Genomic DNA, 13,708 nt, shown 5'->3' on the forward strand with positions numbered 1-13,708 from the left:
CCAAGGCAGACTTGTATATTTTTAATAATGAAAATTAATAATAAAAAACCAAGGCAGACTTGTATATTTTTAATAATAAAAATTAATAATAAAAAACCAAGGCAGACTTGTATATTTTTAATAATGAAAATTAATAATAAAAAACCAAGGCAGACTTGTATATTTTTAATAATAAAAATTAATAATAAAAAACCAAGGCAGACTTGTATATTTTTAATAATGAAAATTAATAATAAAAAACCAAGGCAGACTTGTATATTTTTAATAATAAAAATTAATAATAAAAACAATTGTCAAGAAGAAAAAGAAGAATGGCAACATTAACAGGTTTCAAATTATAAGTAATTTTTTTATTAATTTAGGAATAGAGGTATATTGTAATCTGAAATATATATTAAGTGGAAATGTAATAAATGGATAAAACAAACCAAAAGATAGAAAGCGGCGAGTCATTTTTAAATGTAATATGTAACTTTATGTGTAGATAGATCTTTGATTTGTTTTGTTTAGTAACTTTGTTAACCTGTATGTCAAAATTAACAAAAAAATTATTAATCCCATACTACCATGGTTTAATACTATGGCATTCTGGGATTTGTAGTTTGTTGTGTCACCAGAGGTCTACAGATCCCAGAATTTCATAGCAATGAGCCCTGTCAGTAACCATGGTGTCAAACTGCATTATTTCTGCAGTGTAGATGCAGCCTAGAGAACCCATTTAAAGGTCTCATAAAATATGCATCTATAATAAACGTTGTCACATCAGGATTGGCTATAATATGCATCCTTGAATAAATGAACAAATGAAACAAATACTACAAAAGCAGAGGGGCTGCCTGCGTGGGCCAAAAAGCTTGTGTTTCCCCTGACCTTGTTTCGTCTTGTTTGGACCATGCAGGCCAAAACCCTGGGGCCAGGATCAGGGTATATCCTGGCATGCTGGACACCAATCCAGTGAATCTGGCCTGATCCTAGAATAAACAGCTCTTAACATAAGTCAGTTTGACCCCTGGTTTGCCACAAAGTTTCCTGGAAATTCCCTAGCAAACCCTGGCTGTTTAAATGGGTCCCGCACACTCTTTACCTTTCTGCACCATCACTCCTTAGTGCATAACAGTGCAGAAAGGTATGGAATGCATGCTGGTAGCAGGTCCCAAGGCTGGCATGGGTAAACACCTGTCTGTCCCTTCGTTGGCCCAGAGACTGACATAAATGAGCCCCCAGGCCAGAATAACACAGGCTCAGTTCATGCTTTCCTGGCCCATCTGCTCAGGGCCATACTCTGTTTTAGTCAAAGGAAATGAAACCCTGAAAGGAAAGCATATGCCATTTGGTCCTTTCCAAATGTGTTCATCTATATCTTCCATCACTCCTCACCATTGGTGACACTGGTTAGGGCTCGTAGGATTTGTAAAGCAGAACACACAAAGGGAGTAGGTTTCCGACTGCTGCTATAGTGCTACCTCTAAAGTAGATACAGTGAATTAGACAATACATTTTGACTGAATCCTCAACATAAATTCTGGTATGCCATTTCTTCAGGCTCCTCATATTTGACACCTGTATGACAGGCAGATACTGCATGGTTCTCTCCTTTCTGGGACTAATTTTGCCTACTGAATATAACTGGTGCAAATGGGGGAAGATATTTTTCCAGATGATTTTTAAATAGTTGACCAAAATTCACAAATTTCTTCCTGCTTGGGAAGGAACCTGTGCAAAAGGAAGCTGATTTCAAAGTAAACATTAAGGACAATGTGCATTTTCTACCTGTTTTTCCTCCCACAATGGCTTTTTCTCAGATATATGCCTCAGAAATCAGACTTACAAATGGAATCCTCATGTGACCGGTCAGAAAAAAAGCATGGTAATGCATTGAAGAATGTCATGTGCTGTGACAAACAGATGTCTTTTTTCTATTTGACAGGTTGCAAAAAAAAAGTTATATTATCTGTTTTTCATCCTCCAGTTTTCACATTCCCCCTTGCTTTTTTGCAGGTTCTACTGGGACTTGATCATGTTGCTGCTTATGGTGGGAAATTTGATCATCTTACCAGTAGGCATCACCTTTTTCAAGGATGAGAACACACCACCCTGGATTGTCTTCAATGTCCTCTCTGACACCTTCTTCCTGGCTGACTTGGTCCTGAATTTCCGTACAGGTATTGTGGTTGAAGACAACACTGAAATCATCTTGGATCCACACACCATCAAGATGAAGTACCTTAAGAGCTGGTTCCTGGTTGACTTTGTTTCCTCCATCCCTGTTGACTATATCTTCCTGATTGTAGACCTGGAGACTCAGGTAGATTCTGATGTCTATAAAACGGCACGGGCACTACGTATTGTCCGATTCACAAAGATCCTCAGCCTGTTACGCCTCCTTCGACTCTCCCGTCTCATCCGTTACATCCACCAGTGGGAGGAGGTGGGTCAAGACTTACAATAGTTCTAGAGCCAGACAATCCTGGAAAGTTACTTTTTTTAAAAAGCTATTTCAAAGTAATTGTTACCAAGGCCTAACAACAGGCAAAATAAAGCGCTTCGAGTCACTTTGCAAATATGCTGTTTCAATGATACATGCGTCCTAAGAGTCCAGAAGCCGCACCAAAGCCACTCCAGTCCTAGGACTGAGGTGCAGCTTGGTGCGCTTCCAGACCTTAGACCATGCATCATTGAAACACCATACCTCCAAGTGACCTGAAGCAGCTTTATTTTGGCCTGTCTGTATAGGGCCCAAGTTTCCAACTCCAAGGCAGCTACAAGAGTTATAAAATTTTAAAAGTAACTATTTGTTTTCTCTATTTCAGAAGTAACTATTTTATAATTTTTTTAGAAATGGCAAAGAGGAGAAGAGGAGCGAGGAGAGGAAGGTGTCTAAAAATTACAAACATGGCCTATGGCACAAAGCACACTCTCTTCCCACTCACTTTGTCATTACCTCAACACCTATACATGAGTCAGTACTCGAACACATGAGTTATTACTTGAACCATGTGCCATTCCTCCTCCACAAAACCTAGGAGAGTTACTTTTTCAGTTGTAAGATTCCCTGCTGCTAGAATGGCTACTGGGCATTCTGGGACTTATGGTCCAAATGAAGTAAACTTCCAAAATCTACTCATCCATTTAGTGAAGCCGGATCCTGTAGCTATAAAAGTGCAGGTTGAATATTGCCTTATCCAAAATGTTTGGAACCAGAAATGTTTAGGATTTCAGAGTTTTTTTGGATTTTAGAACATTTGCATATACATAATGAAATAGCTTGGAAAAGGGATCAAAGTCTAAACGTTAAATTCATTTATTTTTCATGAACATCTATACCTACACATATACACCTATACCTACATATATAATGTATTGTTGTGTGCCTTCAAGTTGTTTCTGACTTACATCAACCCTATCCTGGTCTTTTCTTGCCAAGGTCATCCAGTGGGTTTTCAAGGCGGAATGGGAATCAAACCCTGGTCCCCAGAGACATAGTCCAATACTCAAACCACAACACCACACTGGCTCTCCACAGAATGATAGTATCATAGCGTTGGAAGAGACGGCAAGGGCCATCCAGTCCAACTCCCTGCCATGCAGGAAATCACAATCAAAGCATCCCGACAGATGGCCATCCGGCCTCTGCTTAAAGACCTCTAAGGAGGGAGACTCCACCACTTTCCAAGGGAGTGTGTTCCACTGTCGAACAGCCCTTACTGTCAGAAAGTTCCTCTTCATGTTGAGGTGGAATCTCTTTTCCTGTAGCTTGCATCCATTGTTCCGGGTCCTATCCTCTGGAGCAGCAGAAAATAAGCTTGCTCCAGCCTCAATATGACAGCCCTTCAAATATTTAAACAGGACTATCATATCACATCTTAACCTTCTCTTCTCCAGGCTAAACCTACTCAGCTCACTAAGTCTCTCCTCATAACGCATGGTTTCCAGACCCTTCACCATTTTAGTCGCCCTCCTTTGGACATGCTCTAGCCTGTCAACATCCTTTTTGAATTGTGGTGCCCAGAATTGGGCACAGTATTCCCGGTGGGGCCTGAGCAGAGCAGAATAGAGTGGCACTATTACTTCCCTTGTCTCGACACTATATTCTATTGATGCAGCCCTTAAATTTGCATTGGCCTTCTTAGCTGCCGCATCCACTGTTCACAGTTCAACTTGTGGTCTACTTAGACCCAGATATAACTCACACATTAAAATCTCTTATCAGTCAGGTGTCTCCATCCTATATCGTGGCATTTCATTTTTCCGCCCTAAGTGCAGTACCTCATTTCTCCATGTTGAATTTCATTTTGTTAGCTTTGGCCCAGCTTTCCAGTCTATTCAGGTCATTTTGAATTTTCATCCTGTCCTTGGAGTATTAGCTATTTCTCCTAATTTGGTGTCATCTGTAAATTTGATAATGTGCCCCCAATTTTGTCATCCAAGTCATTGATAAAGTGTTGAATAGCACTGGCCCCAGGAACAGAGTCCTATTGTATTGTGGTTTTTATTCTTTGCTGTAATCCCGCCTCAATCCGCAGGGAGAGGCAGGAAATACAAACAAAACGTATTATTTATTATTATTAATTGGATGCTGGAGGAGGGACAGGTAACTTGTGCCAGATGTCTGAACTAATCTCAGCCAGCTTTGGAAATCATGCTGTGGGCCATGTCTGGTCCTGAGGTTGCTGGTTGCACATCCTGACGTATATTTTGGTTGGAGATGGATAATGCCCTGATTCCAGGATTAAATATGGAAATTCACCTGAATGTTGGAAGCACACAACAGCAGGGCAAGCAAAACCGTGGAATGATGAAGATACAGAATTAAGGGAGAGGCAGTCAAACCTCAAATAAAGAAAAAGCCAAAACAAAAATCATACCCCTTTGAGAATGCAAAGCCCCTTTCTCACTGCCATATTGCCTTTTCTTGGCCAAACAGGCAGACGCTTTCTTTTGACTGGATTATTTTTAACCTGTATTGTTTGCCTTCTGTTTTTAATCAGGAAGGAAACAGTGGCGGTGATCTTCTCTGATTGAGGTTTGGATTTTTAGCATTAAGAGATTAAACCAAGGTCAGTCAATGAACTGAGTGGACAGAGACCCGATTTCCCTTGAATGAATGTGCGGCCAAACTGGCCCCTTTCTCCACCTTGTTTTCAAGCTTGGTTGGTACCAAAGATTAACACAGCATTCATACCTCCACCATAACCTGGATACAATTGGAGCATATTGTCCACACGCACACATACAAAAATACCCACATGCATAGCATACACCTGCATGTGTCACTAACAGGATCCCAGCTATGTAAATACTTTGAGATTGTCTGGTCTCAAAGGGTCTTACCATTTAGCTTTACAAAAGACCTGTTCCACGATGAAAACTATGGTTTGCTGAGATCAAACTACTTGCATTTCTGGACTCTCCTTGGAGTCCTGCTTATGGAGATTGAACTACATCACCTGTGACTTATACCACATATGTTTCTGGAGGGATTAGTATATCACTGCTTAGCAGTAGTACCACTGAGCTATGAACAGATTCACGGCATGAGTGACATTTTGCTAAATAGATGTGCTACACAGAGTGTTTGCTTTTAATATCACCACTGTGGGAGTTATTTATGTTTGACCAAGTTCACAAAATTTGACTCTGAAATTTGTGAAAGTACATACAATATAAGGCTGTTGTTCTTTGCATGGAGAAGCTGTGGTTTTTGCTATCAGTCTGGATGCAAAACCTCACAGACTGGTTAGGTCCCAGGAGGCTATGTGGCTGACTCTTTATTTATGCAGGGATCAGCTGTGATTAACAGGTTTCTATTTAATTTGATTAAAATGGATTAAGAGGGGATCTGATCTGATTATGAGGCTGGGAGTGGGGAAGAGGGGAGGAAATGGATGGGGTAGATTTGGACAAAATGGTCGCCAAGTCTGGCTCCCAAGCTGTCCTTAAGCAAAACACCCACTTTTAGTTCTCATGGCCTGGAGCAAATCGCGCTCCTTCTCGAGCCCCGGAAGAGGCGCCGCAAGTGCCAAAGGGTGCACTCATGGTGTCACTTCCTTTGTGCCACGGTGTCACTTCCTTTGCAGAGTGTCCGTTACGTCAATATGGTGGCGGCCGTGTGGAAAGGCTGCCGCCATATTGTACGTATTGAATACGTATTAGGGTCAGGGGGTGCGGAAGCACCACCCCTTCCTAACCCTAATACGTATTCAATACGTATTTTTTGGCGGTTTGTAACCCGCCAATGTAAAACAAGTCCAATTTAAAACTATAAATAATTGATAAAATAAAAAACATATTAAACAAGACAACAGTTAAAACAACTTTAAAAGCGACAACAGTTTAAAGACATGTACATGTAACATAGAAGTAAATTAGTCCCTTTAATAAAAATCCACATTGTGGCTTGGCACCAAAAGAAAACAAGCATTGGTGCCAGCTGGACATCCAAGGGGAGGGCATTCTACAATCTGGGTGCCACAACCAAGAAGATTTGATGCTTTGATTGTGATTTCCTGCATGGCAGAAGAAGGGGGTTGGACTGGATGGTCCTTGTGGTCTCTTCCAACTCTACGATTCTATGATTCTCCCATATCCTCGCAATAGTGGGATGCAAAGGAGGGCCCCTCTTGCAGACCTCATCAGTTGCCTTTAGGAAAAGGCACTCCTTCATGACAGTATCATCCCTGCCAGTCAAAAAGCCCTTATGCTTCACCTCTGAGAACCCTTATCCCATTACATTAGTTACAACCCCACCATTCAGCCTCCCCTAACCCTCAGCCTTCGCACAAGAGCCCAGAGCTGCCATTAGCCCCAACTGAATGCTAGAAGGCCTTCGCTGGTTGCAAAGAAGGATTAATAGCTGCACTTCTGGAATTTATTAAAGAAGGTTTAGATGGGATTAAGGGATCATGGTGGATCTGGAACAGATTGGCAATCAGCAGAGGGAAGGACTTTGTGTGTGTGTGTGCATGAGTGCACACACAGACACACACTTGGTTTTTAAAAACTAATCAGAAACAAGCAGCCATTCCATCCTAAAAAGGAAAAGGATGGCAGAATGGGCAGCGAGAGGTGGGAAGAAGGAAGAAATGGAAGGAACCACAAGTGCCATCTAATGCAGGAATACACAGTTACAGTACTCCTGGGAGATATCCATCAGACCATTTAAACATCCACAGAAACAGAGAACCCACCACTCTCCTAGGCAATGTATTGCACTGACAACCAGCTCTTAGCTTAGAGTATAAAAGTCCTTTGTAATATTTAGGTGAAATCTTTTCTTGTAATTGAATCCATTGATCTATTTCCTGATCTATTTCCTGGAGTAGCACAAAACAAGCTTACTCCATCTTCTACATGACGTCCCTTCAGATTTTTAGATGCCCCTTCAGATTTTTAGAGATATCCTTTTTGAAAGCCTCAATGGAAGCTTCAAGTAAGCTGGACCCAAGTCATGTAGGGTGTTTATAGGAAATAACCAACACCTTGTTCTGTGCCTGGAAGCTAATAGGCAGCCAATGTAAAGATTTTAGTATACAGTAGGTGTAATTCGGTCGAACCTAGATTTTCCTGCAATCAATCTGGCTGCCATGTTTTGCACCATTTGAAGCTTCTAAACGTGGCACAAGGGTTGCCCCATGTAGAGTGCGTTACAGAAATCAAGACGAGAGGTTGCCAGCGCATGCACAACCGTTTCTAGGTCCTGCAACTCCAGGTAGGGGTGCAGCTGGCATATCAACCGAAGCTGATAGCAGGCGTCAATCTGAAGTGACAGTTTATACAAGTCAGAATGGCACTGGCGCTTTTTTGGGGGGGGGCTGTTGTCGTATATTTAGCTTGTGGTCTACTAAGACCTCCAGATCTTTTTATACGTATAGCTTTCACACCTGCTGCCATCCATGCTATATCTTTACAGCTAATTTTTCCTTCCTAGAAGTATGTTCTCATACTTTACATTTATCCCTGTTGAAATTCATTTTGTTAATTTTGGCCCAGCTCTCCAATCTATCAAGGTTATTTTGAAATATGTTACTATCATAGAATCATAGAATCACAGGCCAAAATAAAGCTGTTTCTGGTCACTTTGGAGGCATGCTGCTTAAATGATGCATGCATACTAAGAGTCCAGAGTCCAGAAGCTCCAGTCCTTAGGACTGGATCACATGGCTTTGATGCAGCATCTGTACTTTTGTGATTATGGCATTGCCTTCTAGATGTTCACAGACTCTCTTTTTAATGATCTGCTCCAGAATCTGTCCTGGGATTGATGTCAGACTAACTGGACAATAACTGTTAGGATCCTTTTTCTTCCCCTTTTTGAAGATGGGGACAACGTTTGCCCTCCTCCAATCTGCTGGGAATTCTGTTCTTGAGGAGTTCTCAAAGATTATTGCCAATGGCTCTGAGATTACAATCTCCATCTTTGCTTCATTCATTGTTGTGTGTGTGCCTGAATGCATATGTATTTATCTAATGTATATCTTTCCTTAATGAGATCCAAATCAGTTCACAAGTTAAAACATGAGATAATAGAAAAGTTTTTTTTAATGAAATGAACAATCATATATAAACATTAATTTAAAACAGTTTTAAAAGACAGTTAAGACACAGTAATGATGATAAAGGGAAATCCCTTCTGTTTTTCAATAACAGGAAGAATCCTTAAGATAGAATAATAGAGTTTGCAATCACGGTAATTGCAAAGAGATCTTTGGCAACCGTAAAGCTAATTAATCATGGATTCAGATCTTGTGATGAGGAAATGCTAACTGAAATGCATGCATAACTGCTTTAACGGCCCCCACAAGCTCACATTATCAAGTGAGCACATGTACAGCACCATTCGCCTATCTCTTTAGTGAGATCTGCCCAGAAATGCTCCATTAAACAGGGCAGAAAGGATTATCCTTGTGCCACAAATGTGCACCAAGGCAACTTGAGAAACCAATTCATTAGAGGAGTGTCCACTACAAACTCCAACTCCCAGAATTCCATAGCCTTGAGCCAGAAAAAGACTTAAAGCGGTGCCAAACTGGGCTATTTTTCCAGTGTGGACGCAGCCCCAGTAAACAGACTGCCTTTTAAAGGCAAGTTTCATAATATTTCATAGCAAAGTACTGTAATTCCAAAGTAAAAAAGCAACAATTAAACCACAAAGGCTTTTGGACTACAGCTCCCAGAATCCCTGATCATGTGGAGAAGCCGACTGAGGCTTCTGGGAGTTGAAGTCCAAAACATTAGAGAGCCAAAGGCTGACAACCAGAGCTTTAACACTTTTGCTTAAAGGCCCTTTTCCAACCCCGCCCCTTTCCCGCCGCCAGCCAATCAGCAGCCCTCGTGAATCGAAGCCCACCTTTCTCCTTCCTCTGATTGGCTACTCTTGCATGGTTCGCCCTCATACGATGGAGCGGGCCAATCCGCGCAGTGGCGCTGCGGTGGGCCCTTTCTGACCGCGCGCCTCCTCGCTGTCTCCTCTGGGAGTTGTAGTCCGTGAGAGAGAAAGACCTGCCTTGGCTTCGCTGGGGCGCTGACAGAGCGAGGACTACCAATCCCGGAATGCACTTCGTGGCAATGGGAGTTTTTATACTCAGGGAGATGGGCTGCTGGACAGCCTTGTAGTCGGAGAGGAGCCGGGGCTGCTGGTGGCGTGAGGCGGACGGTGAGTGGCAGCGGTGGGGAGGGAGCTCTGAAGGCAGCGGTCCCCAAACGCCGGCGCCCTTTAAGAGGTGGTTGGACTCCAGCTCCCAGAAGCCTCAGCCATGTTGGCCAATTGCCTGGGATTCTGGGAGCTGAAGTCCAAAAGCCCTTAAAGGGCACCGTTTGGGGACCACTGCCTTCAGGGGCTCAGCTAGGCTAGTCTAACCTCATTCTGCCATGCAGGAACTCTCCATCAAAGCATCCCCATTGACAGATGGCCATCCAGCCTCTGCTTAAAAGCCTCCAAGGAAGGAGACTCCACTACTGTGTCTTCCTCTGTCAAACAGCCCTTACTGTCTGGAGGTTGTTTCCCTGCAGCTTGCGTCCATTGCTCCATTGGGTCCTAGTCTCTGGAGCAGCAGAAAACAAGCTTGCTCCCTCCTCAATGTGACTTCCCTTCAAATAGGGCTATCATATCACCTCTCAACCTTCTCTTCTCCATTCTCCAGGCTAAACATCCTGGGGCCACTCCTTTCTCCTGCCACTGAGCTCCCCCCTTAAACTCCCACCATCTCTAGCCTTAAAGCATTTCACAGGAAGCAGATGCTCAGTTAGTTGCATGTCTTTACATTGTAGTATCTGTTCTAGTCCTCTCATAGCTGCCCTCCCCATTCGTTGTCTTCTTCTGATTCCTTGACTGCAGTCCCTGCTCTGATCAGAGTCCAGGTATGAAAATGCTTTTCCTCACTATCTAGGTTGAATCTGTGTCAATCTTCTGTGGTCATTGTTGTTGTTTCTTGCCTGACCTTCCTTAGTAGTCGTTCCAAGCCTGTGATCTTTTCAGCTGGTGTCATCTGCTTATCTTAGATCAGTGATGGCGAACCCATGGCACGCGTGCCAGAGGTGGCACTCAGAGCCCTCCCTGTGGTCACATGTGCCATCGTCCCAGCACAGAGGTTGCCAGAGTCTCTTACTAGAAAGCCAGAGGGACAGGGCACTTTGCTATAAATAAGTGCCTTTTGGGTTGCAGTTTGGGCACTCAGCCTCCAAAAGGTTCACCATCACTGTCTTAGGCCTGTTACAGACTGCCAAAATAAAGCTGCTTGGGGTCTCTTTGGAGGTATGCTATTTAAATGATGCATGGGTCCTAAGAGTCTGGAGGTCGCACCAAAGCCACACTCCATTCCTAAGCACTGGAGGGCAGCTTTGGTGCAGCTTCTGGATTCTTAGGATGTATGCATCATTTAAACAGCATACCTCCAAAGAGACCCCAAGCAGCTTTATTTTGGCAGTCTGTAACAGGCCTTAGATTGTTGATATTCCCTCCTTCCTCCTCCTCTTTCTGTGTCCCTTCCTGCTTTTGTACAATGTATTCTGCACACAAGTTGTGGAACAGAATGTGGAAACACAGAATGGTTCCCAATTGGCAAAGGGGTCAGGCAAGGATGCCTCCTTTCACCATACTGTATGCAGAAAATATAATAAGGAGAGCAGGGTTAGATTCAGACTGATGCTTTTCCCTTGACCCTCATAGCTCCTCTGGCAGAAGCACTTTGTTCATCATCGTCACGTAGGTTCAAAACATTCCAAACATCTTGTTTACACTCAAGGTAGAGCCTCCTATAGCTGCTGCTCCCAGAGGAAAGACGTTTCTTTTGTCAGAGGTTGGAAACATTACTTTTGGGACTGCTAGGCTGGAATTATGTTGGTATGTTATGCATGTGTGTAGGTGCCCTGCAAAAGCAATTGGATATTTTTGTGGAGCATCAGTTCAAAGTCATGGAAGTGCAGTTGAATTTACACTGCCATCCGTTTTCACTTGGTTATCTTCAGCTTCCTTTAAGACAAGGTTTGTGTAACAAATCTGTGCGTAACCTATGTCGTGCAGAAGCTCCAGCTACACAATTTAGCACAGGATCCAGCCTCAGAATCCAGAGACGCATGGCCGCTGGTCAGGCTGGTTGGAGCATTCTGGGAGTATTGTCACTTCTAAAAAGTAATTTCCAAACCTGGCTTTTGCTTTGTGGGCCCTGTGTAGATGGCATGCCTGTTAAACCGTTGGGATCTATTTCTCATGCGGTTGCTAACCTCACCCAAAACCAATGTTTCTTGCCAGCAACTGTGGCATCCTGCTTTTTAAAATACAAGTGTCTTTACCATCCCACATAGCACCCGTGGTGGGGTCTCCTTCCTCATCTGTGCCGGTGTGTAAGGGACCTGCACCTGCATATATCAAGAGATTATGGGTCTAATTGTAGTGATGTTAGCACCTGTGGAGAGGGGACAGCCAGGATGGTGGTTTATATGAGTAGGATTGTACGTGTGCATGTTTCTATTGTGTGAGAGTGAATGTGTGCGCGCACATGCACACGTGTGCAATCTAGTCACCAAAGACCATGACCCATCACCTTTGCACTCAGCGTGCTCATGTATGGAACTGTAGATTTCATATCACAAGGAAATTTTAAAGCCGTGGTTTTTCTTTTCTTTTTTAAAAAATGATCATTTTATTTTGGTCATTGTACTAACAGATTTCAGTAATAAAGAGAGACTCAGAGCTGTGTCTGTACGTCTGTGATATTGTTCCCGTGCGTTGTGTATGCAGTGGCCATGCATTTGACAACAGGTTGACCGGGCAGCAAAGACAGCAAGCCAAGAAGGAATACCTGTGGATCAGAGCAGCCAGGTTGAGAAAGAACCAATTGCCAGTGGACTGTACTCTAAAGCAAGTTCTAGAAGAGTTTCTTCCTGACGTTTCGCCACCATCTGTGGCTGGCATCTTCAGCCTTCGGCTTCACAGCTGAAAGGATGTTCAGGCAGGTGGAACAGTGGGCCCTTGGTATCCATTGGGTTTGGTTCCAGGACCCCCCCCCCATGGATACCAAAATCCATGGTTATTATTAAATGGGTGCTCAAGTCCCATTAAATTCAGTGGTATAGTAAAATGATGTCCCTTATACAAAATGGCAAAATCAAGGTTTGCTTTTGGGAATTTTTTAAAATACATATTTTCAAAATGTGGGTGGTAACCCATGGATAAAAAATCTGTGGATACAGAGAGCCAACGGTACACAGCTTGGAAGACACCTATCTAATCACGGGGCTTTGGCAGGGTTCAGGGGGAAAAGGGGTATGACAGGAGATATAGCACCCAAATATTTTTTTTTACCTTGCAATCTCAGTTTGAAGCAGGAATCATAGAATGTAGAGTTGGAAGAGAGCACAAGGACCATCCAGTCCAATCCCATCTGCCATGCAGGACATCTCAGTCAATCATCCCAAAAGATAGCATCCAGCCTCTGCTTGAAGACCTCTAAGGAAGGAGACTCCACTATAATCTCCAAGGAAGGAGTGTGTTCCACTGTCAAACAGCCCTTACTGTCAGGAAGCTCTCCTCATGTTGAGGTGGAATCTCTTTTCCTTCAGCTTCCACCATTGCTCCGGTCCTAGTCTCTGAGCAGCAGAAACAAGCTTGCTCCCTTTCAATATGACATCCCTTCAAGATTTAAACAGGGCTATCATGTCACCCTTAACCCTCTCTTCTCCAGGCTAAACATCCCCAGTTCCATAAGTGTTCCTTATAGGAGATGGTTCAGACCCTTCACCATTTTAGTTGCCCTCCTTTGGACAGCTCCAGTTCTCAACATCCTTTCGAATGTGGTGCCCAGAACTGGACACAATATTCCAGGTGGGCCTGAGCAGAGCAGAATAGAGTGGCACTATTACTTCCCTTGATCTAGACACTATACTTCTATTGATGCAGCCTTAAATTGCATTGGCCTTCTTAGCTGCCGCATCACACTGTTCAACATGTTCAACTTGTGGTCTACTTAGACTCTAGATATAACTCACACATTTAAATCTCTTTCAGTCAGGTGTCCTCATCCTATACTGTGCATTTCATTTTTCCGCCCTAAGTGCAGTACCTTACATTTCTCCATGTTGAATTTCATTTTGTTAGCTTTGGCCAGCTTTCCAGTCTATTCAGGTCATTTTGAATTTTCATCCTGTCCTCTGGAGTATTAGCTATTTCTCCTAATTTGGTGTCATCTGTAATTTGATAAGATGCCCGCGAAGA

The 13,708-nt window shown here is 43.1% G+C and overlaps 1 protein-coding gene across 1 annotated transcript in view; it reads left to right on the forward strand.

The window, feature by feature from the left end:
- The window catches only part of LOC121916181 (potassium/sodium hyperpolarization-activated cyclic nucleotide-gated channel 3-like), a 9,933-nt gene extending 7,484 nt beyond the window's left edge, over positions 1 to 2,449 (forward strand). The window contains exon 4 of the mRNA XM_042441002.1: positions 1,970 to 2,449. Coding sequence (XP_042296936.1) covers positions 1,970 to 2,449 — 480 coding nt within the window. The remainder of the gene's footprint in view (positions 1 to 1,969) is intronic.
- Positions 2,450 to 13,708: the final 11,259 nt, after the last annotated feature.

Source organism: Sceloporus undulatus, chromosome 9 (genome assembly GCF_019175285.1).
Source record: "Sceloporus undulatus isolate JIND9_A2432 ecotype Alabama chromosome 9, SceUnd_v1.1, whole genome shotgun sequence".
NCBI lineage: Eukaryota > Metazoa > Chordata > Lepidosauria > Squamata > Phrynosomatidae > Sceloporus > Sceloporus undulatus.